The sequence below is a fragment of the Periplaneta americana genome, chromosome 9 (genome assembly GCF_040183065.1).
Source record: "Periplaneta americana isolate PAMFEO1 chromosome 9, P.americana_PAMFEO1_priV1, whole genome shotgun sequence".
Taxonomy (NCBI): Eukaryota; Metazoa; Arthropoda; class Insecta; order Blattodea; family Blattidae; genus Periplaneta; species Periplaneta americana.
The window spans coordinates 161,560,604-161,578,619 of record NC_091125.1 but is presented as its reverse complement, the minus strand read 5'-3'; the positions used below and the strand labels follow the sequence as shown (position 1 = coordinate 161,578,619).

General features: G+C 37.6%; 1 protein-coding gene across 3 annotated transcripts in view; it reads right to left on the bottom strand.

Annotated features, from left to right (window-relative positions):
- The window catches only part of LOC138706674 (uncharacterized), a 399,695-nt gene that overhangs the window by 49,127 nt on the left and 332,552 nt on the right, over positions 1 to 18,016 (bottom strand). For all 3 annotated transcript variants that reach the window (XR_011334044.1, XM_069836232.1, XM_069836234.1), the window contains exon 10: positions 3,858 to 16,281. Coding sequence is in view for 2 of the 3 variants with exons in the window: in XM_069836232.1 (XP_069692333.1) it covers positions 3,858 to 16,281 (12,424 nt within the window). In the remaining variant the exon portion in view is untranslated. The remainder of the gene's footprint in view (positions 1 to 3,857; positions 16,282 to 18,016) is intronic.

Genomic DNA, 18,016 nt, shown 5'->3' with positions numbered 1-18,016 from the left:
TTGATGTAAGTGGATTGAAAAAATGAAATGCGTGTCAATGAAGTAAGTTTGTGCATTATTTCTGGAATCATCCTTGTATACGAACGCTTTTTTTTTTTATCGTTTTTAAGTCCTGAATATGTCTTTGAGGTGGCTCACACATGTTGTCAAATATATGTTGTCATATATCTGTGGCCACCAGCATAGTTCAGATAGTAGCACGTTTACCTTCTTGTTGTTTTCATAAATCAGTCATTTTCAAATGCTGTTCTACATATGTATTTATCCTTTCTCAAATATTTTATACATTTACCTTTCAGTACACATGGTAACATCTGAGCATCACTCTTTTTTGCTGTCATATCTAGACTTACTATTATTGACAGTAATTTTATGTATTCTTATCCAGTATCAAAACTAATTCTGAAAACGTATCTATACCACACAATGCATCAAAATGCAACTATATATCAATCATATTGTTTAAAGTTCAAACTCTAAATTTTGAGGCAACTAATTTAATTTGATCCTACAGTTTACTATAAAAATAATGGACAAAGTATGATTGGAGAATTTCATTGTGTTTAACATGATTAGAGATTTTTGGGTATTTGCGATTGTCATAAATGCAATGTTTTGGAGTTACTTACAGTATCTGCTCCATATCACGAAAAGGGTACTGGTAACTTATGTCATATCCATTATCCTCTTTTCCTGCCTCCATTGAAGATATGTGACATGCTGGATATCTCTGTCTCTCTTACATGTTGCAAATACCCAAACACTTAAGTATCACAGAAATGGAGACATTAATTAGGGTATTAAAATGTACTGTTACTAGATTTGAGAACTAGTTTGTGGGGCTGTAGTGCTATTGTGTACCTTACTAAGCCACTTATTTCAAATATCAGCTAATTTTTTTTCAATTTTTATTCATTTCGTGTGCTCTTTTAAGTATGCCATGGATGTTTGCAATTCTAACTGTTAATAAAGATCTAATCTAATCTAGCTTAAATGCTTCTCAATCAGCACTTTATTGCACTGCCCCATGTGGAAAATATAAGAGGTTTTCGGGAGCATTAGGCCTAAGTGAATCATTCTGCATGTAATTCACTATGCAGAAATTAGTGTAATGGGTTATGTCAATAAATATTGGTTATTAATTCCATGAATAAAATAAAATTTTAAATCATAATAAAATCCGGAAAATTTGCTGCACATAAATTTTCATAGTTATTTTGTAAACGACAAAATGATCAAGTACCTGTAACTGAGACAGTATTGTTTATTGTATTTAGTGTAAAGTAGGCCTACTGTAAAGAACTTCAATGGCTAGCCACAACTCACCTATTTTACTGCTGGATTCAGGCTATCTCCACAATTCCAGCCCAAAAATATTTCCAGTCACATTCAATAACTTTATGAATGTGTTTGAATTATATCTGTATGATATTTACCCAAATACAAAGATAATATGTTTTCCTTTTCCTTATTACTAGAACGCCATTTCAAATATCCTTCATGAATAATATTTTAAGCAAAAGAAAGCGTTAAACATTCTTAATGAATTTATGAAAAATTTATATGTGAGTAGGCTACATCATTTTTTTAGACAGTTAAGACCATAACAAAATACAGTAAAATCTCGTTAATCCAGACTAATTGGAGGGATAAGTTGACCAGTTTAATGAAAGTCCGGATTAACTGAAATGCTTAACAGTAGAACAGTAGAAAGTGCATTGAAACTCCGTTTATAGCAACAAAACACGTTTATTATGGTGTATTTAAAGGGCCTAAATACACTATACAGTACAGTAAAATGTAAAGCAATACTGGTACATATAATTCAGTAAGTTACATACGTGATACCCATAATTACGATGATGTGCCTGCAGACCTATAAACTTGATGGATTTTCTTTATTGTTAATGCTATAGATGTAATATTGTAATTCCATAGTTCTATGTAAAGAAGTAAGTCTTAAAACAAGGTTCTTTAATTTTTCCAAACTCATAAATTTTTTGATTTTGCTTGTTCGGATTAAGCGAAGTCCGGCTTATCAGGGTCAGAATTAAAGAGGTTTTACTATATTGACAATATTTTTTATGGTCTTATCAGCCATTTACACGCCAGAACACGGTTTATAAGATGTAAGATGCAGTTCATGTGAAGATTTACATATTGTTAAATTTCAGAGAGTTGTGAATCAGGCCTAGAAACTCTCCCAATGGACACCATATTCACTCTAGTATACTTGGTGGCATTCTAAACTTTTAGTGCACATAAATCCGATGTCTTATTATTACATACAAAATTAGTTGTAATTCTTAACCCCTCCAGCCAGAAACTGATACTGGTGAGCGCTTTATTGTTATAAGATTGTTGCAAACCCATTTGTTACATGTGAGTGAACCACTGAAGCAAGATCTAATACTATGCTTCAACATCCATATTCCTTTTAAATACTGAATTTCATGAATAGCAAGTTCCGATGACGTTTTGAGTTCAATAGTCCAGTTGGTCCACCACTGTGAAGTAATGGTTAGCTTGCCTGAATGTGAAACGAACAGGTCTGGGTTCACATTCTAGTTGGGACAAGTTACCTGGGTGAGGTTTTTACGGGGATTTCCCTTAACCTGGACTCATTTCACCAGCATCATCATCATCTCACTCAGACACAAGATAACCATAGCAGTTGATAAAGCAGAGTAAAATAACCAATTGCGAAAAATAATGCAGTTATTTGAGTTATTTGGAAGATCCAAATACAGGGTGGGGCATGGGAACCAAGTGTTTTTTAAATGGCTTGTACTCGGTCATTATGAAAGGGAGAGACGTGCGGCATGTGACATTCCATTCCGTGGCTCATAGCATTTCACCTGCAGTCAGCATCATGGAGCAGTGGACGCATGTTTGCGTATGATTGTTTTGTTAGAAATGGCGAGTCGGTGACCTCGATATGGCGTGAGTTTTGCTACAGATTCAATATTAATCGCAATGATTCTGTTCCCGTGCGTGACACAATCTTAAGTCGGGTTAAAAAATCTTAAAAAAAAATAGGCGCAATACTGAAGAATAAATCGCCGGCCCTAAACACAGAGTGCGTACTGCAGAAAATTTTCAGTCAGATAAGCGATACTGCGCAGCCCAGGCCGCTCTGCTCGAAGACATTCAGCTGCACTTGGAATCAGCAATCGTACAGTAAGACGGATTTTGCAAGGCGATTTACATTTACACCCATACAAAATAGGTGGTTCCAGCAAGATGGGGCCATGGCGCATATCTCCAGAGCGTCAATGGCAGTTCTTTGCCTCCTGTTTTCCAATCGTCTCATTTCGAGATTTGGTGATGTTCCATGGCTCCCTCGGTACCCTGACCTGTCCACGTGATTTTTTTCTATGTGGGTACCTCAAGGCACGTGTTTACGAGGATAAGCCCCGAATATTAGATGAATTAAAGGACACAGTACGTCAACACATCACCCAAATCAGCAGAGATCTCCTGGAAAGAATAGAGGTGAATTTTCGTCAGCGCCTTAAACAATGCGTCAACACAGACGGACATCACATGCCAGATGTAATTTTCCGCTCATAATTGAAATGGTATGTTCTCACAAACGTTGTTCCACTAATAAAATGTGTTGAAAATAAAAACTAACTGTTTTATGATTATTTTAAAAACACTTGGTTCCTGTGCCCCACCCTGTACAATGAAGCTGATTAGGCGAGTTTTCTAGGTCATCTTATATCAAAGAAGATGGAATCAACAAGCAGGTCTAAAATGTTGTGGGTTGTGCCGTACTTTGTATTTAGATAAATATATACACATCTGTCTTACCTACTTAATGTACATAGCATATACTAAATTTACGAACATACCTTCCATATGAATTCTCCACTGGATGACGAATTGTTGTCATCTTCATTTGTTTCATCAGAATCACTCTCCCAATCTGGTGTGTAGCATTCTGGATCATCAGGATCACCCTTGATGCTAAATGATGTGGACATCAAGTCTCCTTCGTCTACTTCAGTCTGGCCACCGTAAGGCACACAATTTGTCTGGCCATTGAAAGAGAGAGCATTGAAGGTCTCTTTCTCATTGCCACAACGAGCCATTACCTCATTGAGATCAGAGAATGCCAACATTGATGGAATCTGTTTCCAGGATTCTTCTTCAGGCGATGGCATTGGTGCCTTTGTACTGAGAAGAGATGCCTCCAAATTCGGGAGACTCCAGTCTTTTTCCTCATCTTCTTGGTATGTATCATTACTGTTTTGCTGCTGAGATTCTTTCCGTCTCTTCAGAAGATCTAGAGTATCATTTAATAATAATTTTCTGTTGTAACTATTGGATCTCAGAGAATTTTCTTCTTCTTCTGGAGAACTGTCAAACCCTGCACTTTCCCTGCTCTTCTCTGTAAACACATCTAGATTGGGTGATGTCAGATAATCAAGACGGTCAACTGCAGAGAGTCTTTGGGATTGTGTAAATGAACCGCTATTTTCATCAACGAGATCTTTCTTTGTTGATTCGGAAGATTCTGAGTTTTCATCCACAGAGATCTCATCGCTGTTCTCATTTATAGAAGCAGTTCTGGATGTTGGCAGTTCTTGAATTGAAACATTTTCACATGCCGGCAGCAATGTCGTGAAAATGCCTTTATCACTTGTATTATTATTGTTATTGAATATCCCGCTACTTTCCAGTTCTGATATTATTTCTGCTGCTTCATTGTTTGCAACACCCAGACAGATTTCTTGAACTTCTTCAAAAGTAGGGTTATCGTGAGTTTTAGACAAGGAATGCAGGAAGTATGGATTATACACTGCAGAGTTTTGTGGCCCGTTAGGGCTGTTAGGACATTCACTTGCAGTTGGGGACTTTTCAGATGGTGTGAGGAAGAAATCTGATAGGTTTTCAGTATCAGGTGACTGAAGAGTGGATGCAGTAGCATGTTCAGGCGATATGCTGTCTGGTGTGTACACTTCATCATCTGACGATGCATCTTTCCTGTCATTTGATTTTGGTTCTGGAATGAAGTTGTCACTAAATCTGTTCTTTTCAATTATAAACGTGTTTGGAGTGACTCCTACAGTCATTTCATCATCACTAAAGAAATCTGGTGTGGCAGAGATTTCATCAACAGATTTGCTTTCCTGACTCGTTCTTCTGTTGTTAACAAATGCTAGATGTGACTTTGGTTTCGGACTCTCTAACAGAGTAGCTTCATTTGTTTCCGTGTTCACCACTAGTAGGTCATCATCATCGTTATGCTGATTGGTACCACGGACGACAACAATGTTCTTTCCATTTACTGTTACATCTAACATTAATCTCTGTGCATCTTCTGATGGCTGTTGTTCCAAGTCCTCAAACAGTACACTACTCGCTTTTTGCTCTTTATCGCAAGAGCTACTTGTATCTTCACTGCTCAAACTGCAGTTTTCAAGAGCTTCTCGGATCTCCTGCTCAAATTTTTTAGCACTAACTTCAGTTTCTTTGGGGTCCAAAACAAACACTGGACTAACAGGTTCAGAATCTGACCCAGACTTGGTGGCATCTGCTTGATTTGGGGCCGCAAACGGAGAATAGTGATCGCTGATAGTAGTTGTTATTGAACTCACACTTTCTCTTTCTTCTAATATAGGTGACAAGGGTGCTGGGTATGTATTGTAATGGATCATAATGTCTGTTCTCTCTTCTTGAGGAGAATCATCATCTGGGTCTAGCATCCCATCTTCTTCAGAATCTTCTTCTTGACTCTGCTGACGAGTGCAGGGTAATTTTTCACGCAATTCATTTCGGATGGCTGCCACGAATTCTTCATCAAGACTGAATGATACGTAGCTGTTTTCATTGTTATTGCTTTCTTCATATTTGGAGGTGCATGATCCTTGATCTTCTTTATCGTCATCTACATTATAATTTTCGCCTTTTGGTGGCGGATGTAAATACCATCCTGTTGCTGACACCAGCTCTGTAGGTCTCTGGAAATCGAAGTTCAAGTTGTCAGGTCGTGATACTTTGCTATCACCATCAACGACAGAGCTGGGCATACTTTCAGAGAGTTGATCTTCTGAATTTTCAGTGTTCTTATCAATGGATGATATGAAATTATTTGCATATTGATAATTCTCATTTATGTAGTCTAATGAATGTTTTTCATATACATCCGGGCTTGATATGATAGACATTTTATCAATAGGTGCACCTTGTAGAAAATATGAAACCGTTTCATTTCCTTCTTGTTGTGAACTCAGGGGATCCACATTCTGAATTCCTCTTTCGAAATCCAAAAATTGTTGTGTTTGATTTATTACAGTATTGCTCTGAACATTATTGAGGTCTGTCATTTCTCTACTATCACCTTGAGAATTTTTTTTCGAAACAGAATCTATACAATTTTCAGACCTGATGAATTCTTCAGGTTTGTTCTGTTGAGAATCAAAATTTACGTCCATAAGATTTGTGTCTTTACAAAGTGATATGTCTTCTGTGAGATGGATAATACTTTCTTTTTCGGCATTATCATCGGTTATTGTTAGGACTGTATCATCCATTGTCTCGAGATTTCTGTCATTACTACTCTCTTCATGTTCACTGTCAAAATACTCGAGATCTCCTCTATGATAGGCTGAATCATCAGAGCTTCTTACAGATAATTTTCTTTGTATATCCTCAAATATCTTGTCGTTTTGATCTTCATCTTCAGTCTTATCGATATAATGAAATGCGGAATCATCTGAACTTTTAGTTGACAATTTCCTCTGCTGTTCTTCTGAAGCTCTACCATTTTGTTCTTCATCATCATGTTTTTCAACATAGTTGAAACCATCTTTGTTGTACGTTTCTTCCAATTCAGCTTCAATATCCTCTAGATTATACTTTTCATCACAAGCATCTTCACAGCTCTCACTCAAACTGCCCTTATCTCTGAAGCCCGAATCACTGCTTCGTTCATCATCCGGAGTCGAGTGCTTCACCACGTCTAGACCAAAGTCCTCGCCATCATCTTCGACTTCACAAGTCTCTGGCAGCTCCTCTGTCTTCAGATCCAGTCCTGATGCTGTAAGACCACTTGCTAATCTCTCCCCAAGAAGAAAATCTTCCATGAGCATACGGCTCTTGTCAAATTGGTTCTGTTTCCAGGAATCAACAGTTGTGATCACTTCCTTCTCATTGAATACATCAGAAGTCTGATTTTGTCTGATGTCTATGAATTCTACAGGATCTTGTTCAAAGTTAGAAAGATCGAAGTTAGATTCTTCTTTGTTTTCTTGCACAAGATCATGTATTTCTAATCTACTCGTTGTTGCTGAATCCAAGGCCACTTGATGTGAGTTTTCTTTAGGTTTCCTAGTACATGTTGTGGAACCATTACCTTGAGCATGATTTACTTCTATTGGACCCACTTGTACTTGCTCGTAATTCATACAACTTGAGTCAAAACTTTCTTCTATTTTATTCACGCCAGATTCTGTGGGTATTGTAGTTTTTATTGGATGTATCTGCGTAGAATTAGAAATTTCAAAGGAAGGAGTTTCTTTGTCTTTTTTGTTTTCTGATATCAAAATATTGTCCTTAATATCATAGGACTGCAGATATTCCGGTTCTATTAGCGTCAAATCATTACGTTTCAGTTCTTTATTATTTTCTTCTATATCTGATTTTGTCCTTCCAATAAGATCAAAAGAAAGGTCACACTGATCCAAGATAGAGTTTTCTTTGAAATTACACATGTCATCGTCAACAGACTGAGCTTCCACCTTCAATTCTTTTGGTCTCTTAGTGTCATCTTCGCAATTCAGACCTTTATCATCTAATTTCTCATGTCCCAAAATAAATAAATCAGTTGGCAATGGTATATTTAATGTCAAATATTCCTCATTGACAATTAAAGGCACTTCGGTCTTCTGGTTGACTTCTAATGCAGTGATTTCCAACATCTTTTCACTTTCAGGTAACTTTGCAGTTGCAGTTTGGTTTGATTCTGAAGAAGAAGATAAATCCTTTGATGAAAATGGCTTAACTTCATAGTTGGTAAAACCATCTGCAATTATATGACTATCACTTACTGATTTATTAGATAAATTTGATACATTAGTGCTAATATTAATTATATCTTCATAACTAGGAAATTCTGTACTTATAGCATCAGCAACTTTGCTGTGGTCTTCAAAATATACTGATTCCTCCATGTTAGTCATTGTATGATCTAAGGATGTAATAGGAAAAGTCTCTGTTTCTGAAGTTTTTGTAATGTGTGCTGAGGTAGAATTAAACTTATCAGTCGAAGGACATTCTGTAGACAAAATATCATGACTTAATTTATTAGTTAGAGTGACTTTGAAATTTGTGTCAAGTGGGATTATATTTATCTGGTCCTTTTCTTCATCAGTTGGTCCTTCTTTCACACTAAATGATGCCTTATCATTATAGAGATTTAGTCTGTCATCTGGTGTGACTTTTACGTTAGTTTCAGTTGGAGTTAAATATTCATGACCCATTTCTTTCTTAATTGATATTGACTTTATATCAGTTTCAAGTAGAGTTATATTTTTCTGACTGTTATCAATTGTTTCAAGTGAAATTAAATCTTCTAGATTCTTTCTTTCGTGGACCCTTATTCTTGCACCTGTTTCATGTGAAGTTGGACTTTCCTGGCCTTTTCTTTCTTCAACTGGTGTTACTCCTAAAAATGTTTCAAGTGACATTAAATCTTCTTGGTCCTTTCCATCATAAATTGGTGTTATTTTCACATCTGTTCCATGTGAAGTTGGACTTTTCTGGCCTTTTCTTTCATCAACTGGTGTTACTCCTAAAAATGTTTCAAGTGACATTAAATCTTCTTGGCCCTTTCCATCGCAAACTTGTGTTACTTCTACATCTGTTATAAGTGAAATTAAATCTTTCTGACTACTTCCTTCATCAACTGGTGTCACTCTTATATCTGTTTCAAGTGGAATTATCTCTTTGTGAGCCTTTCCTTTATCAATTGGAGTTACATTCACATCTGTTTCAAATGGAGTTAAATCTTGCTGTCCTTTTCCTTCATCAGCTGGAGTTATTTTTACATTTGTTTCAAACAGAATTAACTCTTTCAGGTCCTTGCTTTCAACAGCTGTTACTTGTATATTTGTTTCAAGTGGAGTTATCTCTTCTTCGTGATCTAGTATTACTTTTGCACCTACATCCAGTGGAATTAAATTTTTCTGACTCCTTATCTCTTCACCTGGTGTAACTTTTACATCTGTTTCAAGTGGAGTTAAAATTTCCTGGACTTTTGTGTCATAAACTGCTGTTAGTTGTAGAACTCTTTCCAGTGGAGCTATCTCTTTCTGGTCCTTTACGCTTTCAGCTGATGTTTCATTTCCATGTGTTTCAGGTAAAGTTACATCTTCCAGACTATTTTCTTCTTCAGCTGGTGTTACATCTGTCTCAAGTGGAATTAAATGTTCCTGGCTCTTTTTCTCTTCAATTGGTGTTACTTTCACATCTGTTTCAAATGGAATTATATCTTCATCCCTCCTTTCCTTTTCAATTGGTGTTACTTTCACATCTGTTTCAAATGGAATTATATCTTCATCCCTCCTTTCCTTTTCAATTGGTGTTACTTTCACATCTGTTTCAAATGGAATTATATCTTCATCCCTCCTTTCCTTTTCAATTGGTGTTACTTTCACATCTGTTTCAAATGGAATTAAATCTTCCTGCTTCTTTTCCTCTTCAACAGGTGTTACTTTCACAATTGTTTTCAATGAAGTTAAATCTTCCTGGCTCCTCTCTTCAACTTGTGTTACTTTTACATCTGTTTCAAGTGCAGTTAAAACTTCCTGACTCCCTCTCTCTTCAACTGGTGTTACTTTCACATCTGTCCCAAGTGGAATTAAATCTTCCTGATTCTTTTCCTCTTCAACTGGTATTACTTTCACATCTGTTTCCAATGCAGTTAAACCTTTCTGGTTCCACTCCTCTTCAACTGGTGTTACTTTCACATCTGTTTCAAATGGAATTAAATCTTCATCCTTCCTTTCCTTTTCAATTGGTGTTACTTTCACATCTGTCCCAAGTGGAATTAAATCTTCCTGCTTCTTTTCTTCTTCAACTGGTGTTACTTTCACATTTGTTTCCAATGCAGTTAAATCTTCCTGGTTCTTTCCCTGTTCAACTGGTGTTACTTTCACATCTGTTTCAAGTGGAGTTAAAACTTTCTGGCTTCTTCCCTCTTCAACTGGTGTTACTTTCGCATCTACTTCAAATTGTGTTAAATCTTCCCGGCTCTTTTCCTCTTCAACTAGTGTTACTGCCACATCAGTTTCAAGTGGAGTTATATCTTTCTGGCTCTTCTCTTCAGCTGGTGTTACTTTCACATCTGTTTCAAGTGGAGTTAAAACTTCCTGGCTCTTTTCCTCTTCAACTAGTATTGTCACATCTGTTTCAAGTGGAGTTAAATCTTTCTGGCTCTTCTCCTCTTCAGCTGGTGTTACTTTCACATCTGTTTCCAGTGCAGTTAAATTTTCCTGGCTCCTTCCCTCTTCAACTGGTGTTATTTTCACATCTATTTCAAATGGAGTTAAATTTTCCTGGCTCTTTTCCTCTTCAACTGGTGTTACTTTCACATTTCTTTCCAGTGCAATTAAATCTTCGTGGCTCCTTCCCTCTTCAACTGGTGTTATTTTCATATCTATTTCAAATGGAGTTAAATATTCCTGGCTCTTTTCCTCTTCAACTGGTGGTACTTTCCCATCTATTTCCAATGCAGTTAAATCTTCGAAGCTCCTTCCCACTTCAACTGGTGTTACTTTCACATCTATTTCACATGGAGTTATATCTTCCTGGCTCTTTTTCTCTTCAACTGGTGTTACTTTCATATCTGTTTCCAGTGTAGTTAAATTTTCTTGGCTCCTTCCCTCTTCAACTGGTGTTATTTTCACAGTTGTTTCCAGTGCAGTTAAATCTTCCTGGCTCCATCCCTCTTCAATTGGTGTTACTCTCAAATCTATTTCAAATGGAGTTAAATCTTCCTGACTCTTTCTCTCTTCAGTTGGTGTAACTCTTTCATCTACTTGAAGTGGAGTTAAATCTTCGACGCTCCTTCCCACTTCAACTGGTGTTACTTTCACATCTATTTCAAATGGAGTTAAATCTACCTGGCTCTTTTGCTCTTCAACTGGTGTTACTTTCACATCTATTTCAAATGGAGTTAAATCTACCTGGCTCTTTTTCTCTTCAAATGGTGTTACTTCCACATCTGTTTCAAATGGAATTAAATTTTCCTGCTTCCTTTCCTCTTCAACTGGTGTTACTTTCATATCTGTTTCCAGTGTAGTTAAATTTTCTTGGCTCCTTCCCTCTTCAACTGGTGTTATTTTCACAGCTGTTTCCAGTGCAGTTAAATCTTCATGGTTCCATCCTTCTTCAACTGGTGTTACTTTCACATCTATTTCAAATGGAGTTAAATCTTCCTGGCTCTTTCTCTCTTCAGCTGGCGTAACTCTTTCATCTACTTGAAGTGGAGTTAAAAGTTTCTGATCATTCGCGTCACAAATTGTTGTTGCTTGTACATTTCCTTCAAGTGGAATTATCTCTTTCTGGTCTTTTACTTCGACAATTACTTTCATATCTGTTTCAAGTGGAGCTAAATCTTCTTGTCCATTTTCTTCGTCAATTAATGTTACCTGTATGTCAGTTTCAAGAGGAATTATGACTTTTTCGTCCCTTACTTCAACTGGTGTTACACTTACACCTTTCTCAAATTGAGTTAAATCTGCATGGTCCTTTTCTTTGTCAAATGGTGTTACTTTTAAATCTCTTTCAAGTGAAATGAAATGTTCCTGGCTCTTTCCTTCATCACCTGGTATTATTCTTACATTTGTCTCAAGTAGAGTTACATCTTTTCGGTCCTTTTCTTCATTAAATGGTTTTTCTCTTGCATCTGTTTCAAGTAGAGTTAAACTGTCCTGATCCTTTTGTTCATCAATTGCTGTTCCCTGCGCATATGTTTCACATAAAGTGAAATCTTTTAAGTTCTTTTCTTCCTCAACTGATGATACTTTTACATCTGTGACATTTACCTGATCCTCTCCTCTGACAACTAATGCTTTTTGTACATTTGTTTCAAGAGAAGTTAAATCTTTCTGATACTTTACTTTGCCAATCGGTGTTATTGTTACATCTGTTTCAGGTGGAATTACATCTTCTTGGAGCTTTTCTTCATCATAGGATATTACTTTTGCATCTACTTCGAATGGAATTATATCTTCTTTGCTTTCTTCATCAAATGGTGTTACTTTTACATGTGTTTCAAGTGGAACTACAGCTTTTTGGTACTTTTCTTCGCCAACTGGTGTTAGTTTTGCATCAGCTTCAAATGAGATTGTATCTTCCTTGCACTTTCCTTCGTTAATTGATGTTAATTTTAAGTCTGTTTCACTTTGCATTATATCTTCGTGGCTGCCTATTTCATCAATTGGTGCTACTGTTATACTGAATGTCTCATCATTTATACTGTCAGCATCAACAGATGTTGGACACCTGTTTAGCTCCACAGTTTCGGTTTCTCCATATATATTATCGAAGATATCTTCTTTCATTTCTTCTGGTGTGTTTCTTCCTGATGGAACTGGAGTTGCAGCAATGACGTTTAAACTTGGGATACAGAGACTAGGTGTTTGTAATTTTTTTTGAACAAGAATCAGATTTTCAGGAACAAGAAAGTGTTTTTTCATGTCATTTTCGTGTGTATCTCTTTTCGCTTCTTCATAATGATCATCCATGTTATTGGGAGAGATTATTGGTAATGTTGTGTTCACGGCTCCCAATAAATCGAGTTCCGTGCTTTCTTTATCTGAGTCCAAAAAGTTATGTTCGAAATCTGTATATTTGTGATTGGAGTTATCTTCAAAAATATTAACGGACATCGGCACTGAACTATTATTTTTATGAACATCACCCAGTAGACTTTGATCGTTTTCAGGCTGTTTAGGTTTTATACTTTCACTTAAATCTTGGGAGTGAAGGTCTTCCTCAGAACTCCTAGACTGTGACTTAAACAACTCTGTGTCAGTATCAATATCACTGGAGCAAAGAGCAAATGTTGCTGCTTTTTCACTCGTCAACAATTCAACTGTGTTATCATCATTTAAATTTTCTTCTAGTGATTTAGGAATAGAGGTCTTAAATTCCTGCACTCCTAGTTTTGGATATGTAGAATTTGGATCACATTTTTCTTTCATATCAAAATTATCATCTTGAACATTGAAATTGTCTGTGAAATAATCACTGATATTGTTACAAAAATCAAGTGATAAGCTGTCAATCTTTTCCACCTCAGAGAAGGTTTTTGGTGCGTTTAATAGATCTTTCTCTTCGTCTATCGCATTCTGTTCTGTAGCACATTCATTTCCAAAATCCTCGTGACTTTTCCATGGATCCAAAACTTCTTTATCTCCAGTTCCCATATTTATTTCTATATTTCCTACGTTATCACTTTTCCATGGATCAAAAGCTATTCCTGACGTTATTTCCTTGTCTCTAGTGTTTGTTTCAGTACTGGTAAAGCTGGAGCCAACAAGAGATTTGAGCATTCCTATTTCTTGCTGCGCAGTAATATTACAGTGTACGGTTTCCTCTGGTTTTATAATGTCTGTTTGAGTACCCAGCACTTCTTTTGTTGAAGACGCATGCCTATCATAATTTTCACTGGTTGTATTCACACACACATCATTAACGTGAGAGGAGGAGTTCCAGTGTTGTGGGTCTGTGGACAAGTCGTGTGCCGGATATGAGACGTTTGAATTTATGGCTTCATTTACTGAAGCATCACGAGGCAAACGGTTCACAATAGCAACTGAATGGTCTTCTTCATCTGTAAAGCTGTCTGCGCCAGACTTGAAACTTATGTCGTCATAGAAATCTGCCTCCGCCTCATGCTCTTGGAAGGCTGTAGCCAGGTGCTTGTCCCAGGAGTCGATACAATAATCCATATCCAGAGACTCCTGTTTCTCTTCAAAATGTTCAACTGTGACAGGACTGTTTTCTGATGATATGTCCTCAAGTAGTACATCACCTGAGGTTGTTTTCAGTCCCTTAAAATAGTCCAGCGTGTAGTCTTCACAAGGACCGAGTACTACTGAAGTATGTGATTTTTCTTCATTACTTGCAGCAGCTCTTTCATTGGTTAATGTGACCGGGTGTTTTGTCTCCAATTCACTTATATTAGTTTTGTTTTTTAAGGAGAACCGGAATGAATCCGACGTTACATCATTGTGCGAACTATTACTTACAGACTGCATGTCGGACACAACACTATAATCTAAAACTTCACTTACATCAGTTCCTACTTTGTTATGGTGACGATGCGGTGTACTTGTAAACAGAGGTGATTGGTTATATTCGTTCTGAACTGAAGAATCCTTGCCACTGTCTTCATCCCCAGAAAAACGTTCAAAAGAATCATCTGACGTAAACAAAGTGACGTTGGGTGTCTCTACTATAGCACTTGCATTACTTACCGAAGGCTCTATCACAACTTTATGAGGCACATTAATACTCAGTGAGTCTGTTACACTTCTTACTGTTTCATCTTCATGAGGAATGGCAACAGCATCAACACTAATTACTTCACTAAAAGCATTATACTTGCAGTCTTTGTTATCGTGGTGATTAGGTGTGGACACTGAACTACGTACACTATCTTTATCAGGCACTTCACTGAAATGACTCAACACACGCTTTTCAACACTGTCAATCTCGCTCCCTAATTTCCCATCTGCACTAGACAGTAACAGTGCTACGTCTTTAACTAGGTCCTTGTTGCTAATTGTTGCTATTCCTATACCATTCTCTCTATTAATTTCTTCCGAGGCATCAATGGCTAAAAAATTATCCCCCCTATTATGATTTGAAGAATGTATATTACAAGCGTCTGCTTTCCTCTGCAGAACAGAGCTGCTCTCTTTCTGTGCCTCATGCAGTTTCTTCAGCGTATCTCTGAACTCCTCCCCCAGAACAGCCCCATGAATATTGCTTTCGCTGCTAAAAGAGGCGGCCGCATTCTTGTTGAAAGAGCCTGCTCTCAGCCTTGTAGAGAAAGAGCCTCTTCCGTTAGAACTCCTTTCAAAGCACCACGTCAGAGAAGGAGTGTCGGAGTCACTGCCATCACTACATTCGATGTGAGTCAGAACCATCAGATCCGCAACTGATTTTGATTTCTCTTTCACCTTCTCTGAGAATTCTCCCCGTTCAATTCTTCTCCTCCACGTTTCGTCCTCAGTATCAGTTCCTGAGTCAGTCGCCCTGTTTTCTAGATGTATGGACTTGGCATTTTCCATGTAGCTGTCGTCCTGGAAACTGTCTGGCTGGAACATCATCTCCTTGTCATCTGATGACACGCCAGAATCTGCGCGACCAAGTCTGAAGTCCAGCACGACATTCTGCTCTGATAGGATGGTGGTCGTGTCTTTGGCAGGACTCTGATGCGACACAGATTTACTGGACGCTTCTGATGAAGATGAAGAAGAAGTCTTTTCAAGAGCCAAAGCATTATCAAGATCCCGAATTGCCTCGGATATTTTACGAACAAATTTTGCGTCTTCTTCATTAGTAGTTTCAACACCTTTCAACCAAGAGTCGAAGTCTGGCTCTAATGTTATGGTTTCCTTGACTTCTGTGTTTTTCTCTTCATCCAGAGTCGTTTCTTCACTCTCTTTTTCTTCTACAACATCTGAAAACTGATCTACTTCGTCACCTTCCCCCGATTTCTGCCAGTTTGTCATGGTACTCTCGGTGAGATCATCTACAGATCCTCGCAGGTTCTGAAGGCTTGGTGATTTGTGTCGTTGCTGGAGTGATGGAATGAAGAACTCTCCCCCCGAGCTGCTAGCCAGTGACGGTTGTGGTGACGTCGTGAGAGGAGTTGTGTTGCTACCGTCCACAGTCAAGTTTCCTGAGTCAAACGCTGCCGGAGGAAGGATCAGTGATTTCCTCTGCGGTGTGCCGTCTTCGAGTTGTGATGCATGAAGAACTGAAGAGCTGTTCTCTTCTGACACCGACCGCGTTGGAGACTGCATAACTGGAGTGCTCTCTGGCGAAGTTACGTGGTTATCAGTTTTTGGAATGGAATTGGGTTTGAACATTTCCCAACGATGCTCAAAGTCTTCATCTGTTTTGAGACTTGAGTTGTCGCCATCTTGGCTATACCTTTCTCGGTTGGTATAGAGATGGTTCAACATTGAGTGAACTTGCAGCAACACAGGACGCTCAGACAAGTGACTCCAACAGAGCTTCATGAGCAGGTACCTGGAAGAGAAATAAAGCATTATTAATTAATTACTTACTTACAAATGATGAAAACAGATGCTAAAAATTCAGGTCCCTACATATGGGAACAGTAGAGTCCTGATTATCTGGACTACATGGGACAAGGACAATCTGGATAATACGGATTGAGGGAGAGCTATGTGGTTTTTGATCTGTAATCTTAAAGAGACAAAGGTTGGACCCTGTAATGTAGAAAGACATTACTCACTTGTACATAATAAACGAGTTTTTATTCATAAGACCAGGGGTGTAGTCGTAAATAAAATAGTACCAGGGCGCATGGCGAAAAATTTATTTTATATTTATAATTATTACCATTATTCTATTATTATTATTATTATTATTATTATTATTATTAGGTTATTGTGATGTACCGAAGTACATACGATATTTCCATGCAGGAATTCTGCATTACCATATGAGCCATTCAGAGCAAAATTGGTGTAAGTCAAAATTGGATAATGAGGTGCAAAGTAGCAATTAATACATCGTTCTTGTTATCCACTGACTACTAATAGTTTAAATAAAGTGAATATTAATTGCTACTTTGCGTTGTATTTTACAGAATGTTTACTTCAACCCTCATTACCCATTCTTGACTTACACCACTTTTGCTCTGAACGGCTCATATGATGAAAGATGGGTGGTGTGGAGAAAAATTCTCTCCGGCACCGGGACCCAAACCCGGGTTTTCAACTCTACGTGCTGATGCTTTATCCACTAAGTCACACCAGATTCCAGTTCCGATGCCGGATTGAATCCTCTCAGTTTCCCTTTTCTGACCAACCCTCATGCACTTTGTCACAGATGTGTGACAGTGGCACAATGTCCAACACATTATGTGCAGAGGTGCACTCATTACGAGTGACTAAGTGGCCGGGATCCAACGGAATCAGAGCCGTTCTAAATCACTAAGTGATTATTTACGCATATCATATTATTGTCATGTACTGAAGTAAATATGATATTTTCGTGCTGGAATTCTGCATTACCATATGATGAAGAATGGTTGGAGTGAATCGATCAATCTTCTTAATGTATCCAGCTGTTTGCTGACAACATAAAGTCCACTATAGTCCACTGTAGTCTATTCAGTTGTTGTTTTTCACGAGAAATGAGGGGTATTTTGATCGGTGTTCATTATAGATGCCTGTTGCTAGTAGCCAGAGGTGGGGTGTAGTCAATATATACTGCAGGGCTGTGTCTTCTGCAACCGGTACTGATGATTTTAATTTACTTCTTTTGTGGTTTATGGATGAACAGTATAGAAGAATGTGTTCCAGATCTTCATCATGATTATTACACTACAGACAAGTAGAATTATCAGAAATGTGAAATCGGTGTAAGTACAATTGAGTGACAATGTGACCTGTTCTGGCTCTTGTTAAAAATGTTTGAACATGTCTGGGCAAGTTTTTGTACATTTCCAGGTCATCTGGTTTCTTTTGTACAGACTGTAAAATTTTTCCTTTGTCAGAAGAGAGCCAATTGTTGATCCATAGGTTTGTAAAATGAGACTTTACTGAAGCAAAAGCACTGGATAGAGATACACTTGAAGAGGTCTTGGTTGCAAATATGTTGCCTGTTTTGCAATATTATCGATTTTCTCATTTCCAGGTATACCACAATGACTAGGTATCCATTGAAATGTTATTTCCTTTTGGATATTACACAGAGAACTCACAGTACAGTACTTGAAAACAAACCAGTTACA